The sequence below is a fragment of the Arachis ipaensis genome, chromosome B08 (genome assembly GCF_000816755.2).
Source record: "Arachis ipaensis cultivar K30076 chromosome B08, Araip1.1, whole genome shotgun sequence".
In the NCBI taxonomy this organism is placed as follows: Eukaryota; Viridiplantae; Streptophyta; class Magnoliopsida; order Fabales; family Fabaceae; genus Arachis; species Arachis ipaensis.
In genome coordinates, this window is record NC_029792.2 from 68,228,142 (window position 1) to 68,233,140 (window position 4,999).

A 4,999-nucleotide genomic window follows, 5' to 3' on the forward strand; every position below is an offset into this window, starting at 1 on the left:
AACAAACCCAAATACGATAAATCATTAAAAAACAAGACGCAAAAAACCCGGATGCTCAGAAATATGTACGTGTCATTATTCATTCCTTTCAACTTCCATATGTTTACAAAGACTTGCAGAACTCAAATAGGGCCAGAAATTTGCGCAACCAGCAAAACCATTATATGCAACCAGAACATAAAAGTAACTATGAACATCTAAACATTCAATTAACAGTTATCGGGTTACCGACCTTTAATCTGGGAAGGGAAAAACAGCCCACGGCTACTCTTGTTGTATTCGAGGATGACTCCAAGCGACGCGAACATGCAAGGGCTATAACCAACGGAGATTGTGGGTAAAGGACAACACCGGTAGTTTTCTGGCCAACTTCCACGCGACGGGGCCACGGATGCTCGCCTGCTGCTTCACGTCTTCACAATGGAGGCGCCGGTGGATGGTCTGTTCGGCGGGTGGCAGGGTGGACGACGGGTTGCAACGAAAAAGAAGCGGCTAACGTGGGAAGGTCTCCCTTCGTCAATGCCATTTCAAATGGCTGTGAGGGAAGGCTAATGTTTCCTTTCCTGAATGGTGTTCAAAACGTAAGGAAGGAGAAAGGTTTCTACTGTTGGGTCAAAGAAGGGGGGGAGTGGATGAGGTGATTACGATGGAAGTAATTAAGATAATTAAAATTAGGATTTAGGGAAGGTGGGTGTTTACGAGAATACCTATATTAGTAAACTAATTGGGCTAATTTCGGGCCCGTTGTTCATATTGTTCACCAAATTTATTGTCCCCCTAGCATTCCCCCTACGTTAAACTCACATTTTCCACTACTCAAGTTCATTTAAGGCTAAATGAAAACAGCAGTACAATTGAAAGGAAAATATATATCTTCTATATTTGATCATTTTTATTAACCTAATATTATCTTAATCTTTAAAATTTTTCCTTTTATCATTTTCATCTTTCAAAATCATTTTATTCGCCCAGTAAAATTTTTTTGTTGCATTTTTCTTACTTTACTCAAATAAAATCTCAATTCATTCTCATTCTCATTTTCATGATGTATGATCGTAGTACAAATTAAACTTCCGGTTGTTGAAACAAAATGTGCCAATAAAGGATCGCTTAAAAAGAGGATCATAACTCTTGCCATAGATAGATGTCAATCAAATATTATGAATCCCAACAACTTCCTCACCTAAAAATCAGAGTTCCATTAATATTCCAATCAGACCAATATTTATTGGACACAAGCTACCAACTGAGAGCTCACTCAAAGTTACCTTAAGCAAACACACAATGGAAGTGCCTAGAAAGAAGCTGCAACGCACACCTATTTTGTCCATCTTCCTGTTGCTCTCACTGATCACCAGAGCTACTGCTAATAAGGTTCCGGCGATCATTGTCTTCGGCGATTCGTCTGTTGACGCCGGAAACAACAATTACATACCAACGGTTGCACGGAGCAATTTCCAGCCTTACGGCCGTGACTTTCTGGGAGGCAAGCCAACTGGGAGGTTCAGCAATGGGAGAATAGCGACAGATTTCATATCTGAAGCATTTGGGATAAAGCCATATATACCAGCATACCTGGATCCCAAGTATAAGATCTCAGACTTTGCCAGTGGAGTCTCTTTTGCTTCCGCTGCTACTGGCTATGACAATGCTACTTCCAATGTGCTGGTAATTAACGCTTTATGTAATGCCTTGTTATTCAAATAAATTGTTAGTTACTGGTTTCGCTTAAGTTATTCAAAAAATGTTATTATTTTCTCCTTATCTAGAAAACACCTCTAACGGTTATCTAGCAGAAAGCTGTGATCATATATATTATACGTCAAATAAGGCTTAATAACAGAATCACAGGTGGTTGGTTTTGTAGCAATGGTAAACTAACTGATCAAATTAAACATGTGTACCATGATGGAGTTAAATTCCAAATAGTTCCCGAGGTTAGTTGGGTGTACTAAAATAGTTTCTGTGATCTCAATTGCATTAATTATATCTTGTGACAGATAAAAATACACCACATTAATCTTTAATAATGTAATGACTGACTACTTGATGAAAAATAGTTGAAGGTTGAAAAACTAACTCAGTGCACTTTTGCAATATCAGAATTCTAATTGGGACAATTGAAATTTTGAAAATATTTTAGTATATGCGACCAATATATATGAGATACCACTTTGCTAAACTCTCGTCAAACTTCACAAACAAATTAAATTTTTAGTAAATACCTAACCTCATTTTTAAGAAATTTTAAAATACTTTACTCGTTTTCAAATGGATTTGTGTCTAGATAAGAAGATAAATTTGTGTTCTGATAATTATTTTTTGAAATTTAATTGTTTATAATAAAATTAGTTAAAAATTTATTTATTTAACATGTATATTAAAAATTTTATTAAAAGCGAAGAAAGTATCAATATCTTTTGTGAGAATATTTTTCGGAGACTTCTAAAATAATAAAATTTTATTGAAGGACCAAATATTGTATCTAAAATATGCTAGAAGCTAATTTAAATATTTGTTTTTAATTTTTAATTTGAAAATTAAAGTTTCAGTTACACCATTAACTATTTAGAAGCCAGGAAGAATGTCTCCCTCATTTATATGTTTGATATTTTTTATTTTGGTCTGTTTGCTAGTTAATTCGTTATGGTTGATACATAGCAAAAAAGTTTGAATATGGAATTAGAATGTGATCTTTTCAAAAGCAAATTTACTTCCGGTAGTAGAAGCCCATTATGATAAAATAATTAAAGGGGATGCTCCATAAAGAGGCATAAAATGTCTTTTTTTAAAGATATTTTTTAATAATTAAAATTTAATACATATAATTACTTAAATTGTGTTATTTTTGTCAAAATTAGGTCAGATAAATTAATTTGATCGAAAAATAATAAATTAAATTTTGAATCAATCTAAATTAATATTTTTTTATAAAAAGTGACTACAATACCCCTATTATATAAAATAACTATAATATCTTTATCTAGTGGCTCCTAATAATTAATTCATGAAAGTGATTTTGTGAATTGGTGATACGTATTTTTGTCCCTTCTTTCGTTGGTAGAAGCATGTCTCACATGGGAGGAGTATAGAGTCGATGTTGCTAACCGAGAAAATCACTATTTAAATGTAGACAACACATGATGCTAGTTTTATTTGTTTAGTCTTTTGTACACACCACATAATGCTATTTTAAAGAAAGCAGTGATAAAAAAAAAAGAAAAAAAAAAAAGAAAGAAAGAAAGAAATGAGTTTTAGAAAGGTAAAATATATACTTTAATTTTTTTCTCTTTAGGAAGCTTTAGTTTTTTTTTTTTAAGTAAAAAAGCTCAACACAATAAGGTGGAGCAAAAAAAAAAACAAAAATTCATAATGCTAAAAATAATAATCTCTAGCCATCTCCGATATTACCATCAACACCCATAGGTTCGTCACCAATCCACTCATCATAACTTGTAAAGGATCTGTTAATAATATCCACCACACTTGAATTTTGATTTTTGAAGATTCTATCATTTCTTTCTAGCCAAATTGTCCAGATGACCGCAAAAAAACCATCCAACCACCGCTTTCATTCTATCTTTTTTGCTGATATATCCGTTCAACTTTCATAGTTTTGCTTGAGCGTACCTGAAATAGTCCATATCCTTCCAAGAGCGAACAAGTAAGCACATCACACCTGCCAAGTGAGCTCACAATCAATGAACAAGTGAAAAGCAGTTTCAACAGATTTATGACATAAAACACACATGTTATCATTCTGGCCAATAACACCTAATCTACACAGTCTTTTCCTTGTATTCACCCTACCAACCAGTGCAAGTCAAGTAAACAACTCAACCCTTGGTGGGACAAATCCTTTCCAAATAGTACTAGTAAAGATATAGCTTGTGATTTTCGCGGGAAGTACCTCTGGCTACAATACCTACACAAATGAGTTAGTAGAACAAATACCTTTTTTTATCAAATTTCCAGATCACTCTATCCTCTCTCTCAGTTGTCAGTTTCACCGATTGCAACCGCATGAAACTGGTTTACTAGTTCTAGCTCCCATTGAAATAACTCTCGTCGCCACTGGAAATTCCAAATCCACTCTAACCTATCCCAAAATCCACAATCCCCTATGACAGATCCTTGAAGATTTGAGACCGAGAAAAGTCTTGAAAAAGTAAGTTTCATAACACCACAAGGTAACCAGCTATTCTCCCAGAAGCGGATTATCCTACCATCCCCTAGTTCCATAGCCAAGCCTTTGATTATCTTCTCTCTTACTTGTGGCTCCCTGATTTGTAGTTGATAAATATCCTTCCAAGGACCCCTTTTGTAGGTACAAGCTGATCACAAATCATATCAGAAGAATTCATGTTATTACAAGAACGTACAATTTTCTTCTAAAGTGGACAATTCTCTTTCAAAAATCTCCACCACCACTTGAATAGGAGCGCTGTATTCCGAATTACCGCGTCACCAACTCCCAAACCTCCTACCGTTTTGGGGCCTGTACAACTTCCCATTTCACTAGAGGCATCCCGTCACTCCCGTCCTCCTTACTCCACAAAAAGCGTCTCTGTAAGGATATTATTTTGTCTGCAGATCTTTGGCATTTTGTACAAGTTGAGATAGTAAATAAGCAGGCTATTAAGAACAGATTTAATAAGAACCAGTTTACCTGTTTTATTCAGAGACTTTGCTTTCCATAGACTTAGCTTTTTCTCTACTTTATTAATCACTGATTTCCATGTCTGACCAATCTCAGATTCGTCCCCAAAAAAATGCCAAAATATTTGACAGATAAATACGCCTCTTTACACCCAACAGTTTAAATACATTTCATCAATTATATTTAAAATTATCCCCTTTTTCAATATAAATGTTAAACACAAAAAGCATATTCATTATTTTGTTTTGAACAAAAACAAAATATTAAAATGTACCACTTTTAATGGGATTGCCTTTAACACCCCAATACGTTTTTCATTAAATATATTGTAAAATATAC

At 34.3% G+C, this 4,999-nt stretch overlaps 1 protein-coding gene across 2 annotated transcripts in view; it reads left to right on the plus strand.

The window, feature by feature from the left end:
• Positions 1,232 to 4,999, plus strand: part of LOC107612196 (GDSL esterase/lipase At2g04570-like) — a 9,978-nt gene continuing 6,210 nt past the window's right edge. The window contains exon 1 of one of the 2 annotated variants that reach the window (XM_021109489.1): positions 1,232 to 1,668. In XM_021109489.1, coding sequence (XP_020965148.1) covers positions 1,285 to 1,668 — 384 coding nt within the window. In that variant the 5' untranslated portion in view covers positions 1,232 to 1,284. The remainder of the gene's footprint in view (positions 1,669 to 4,999) is intronic. The other variant, XM_016314005.2, reaches the window with a different exon arrangement.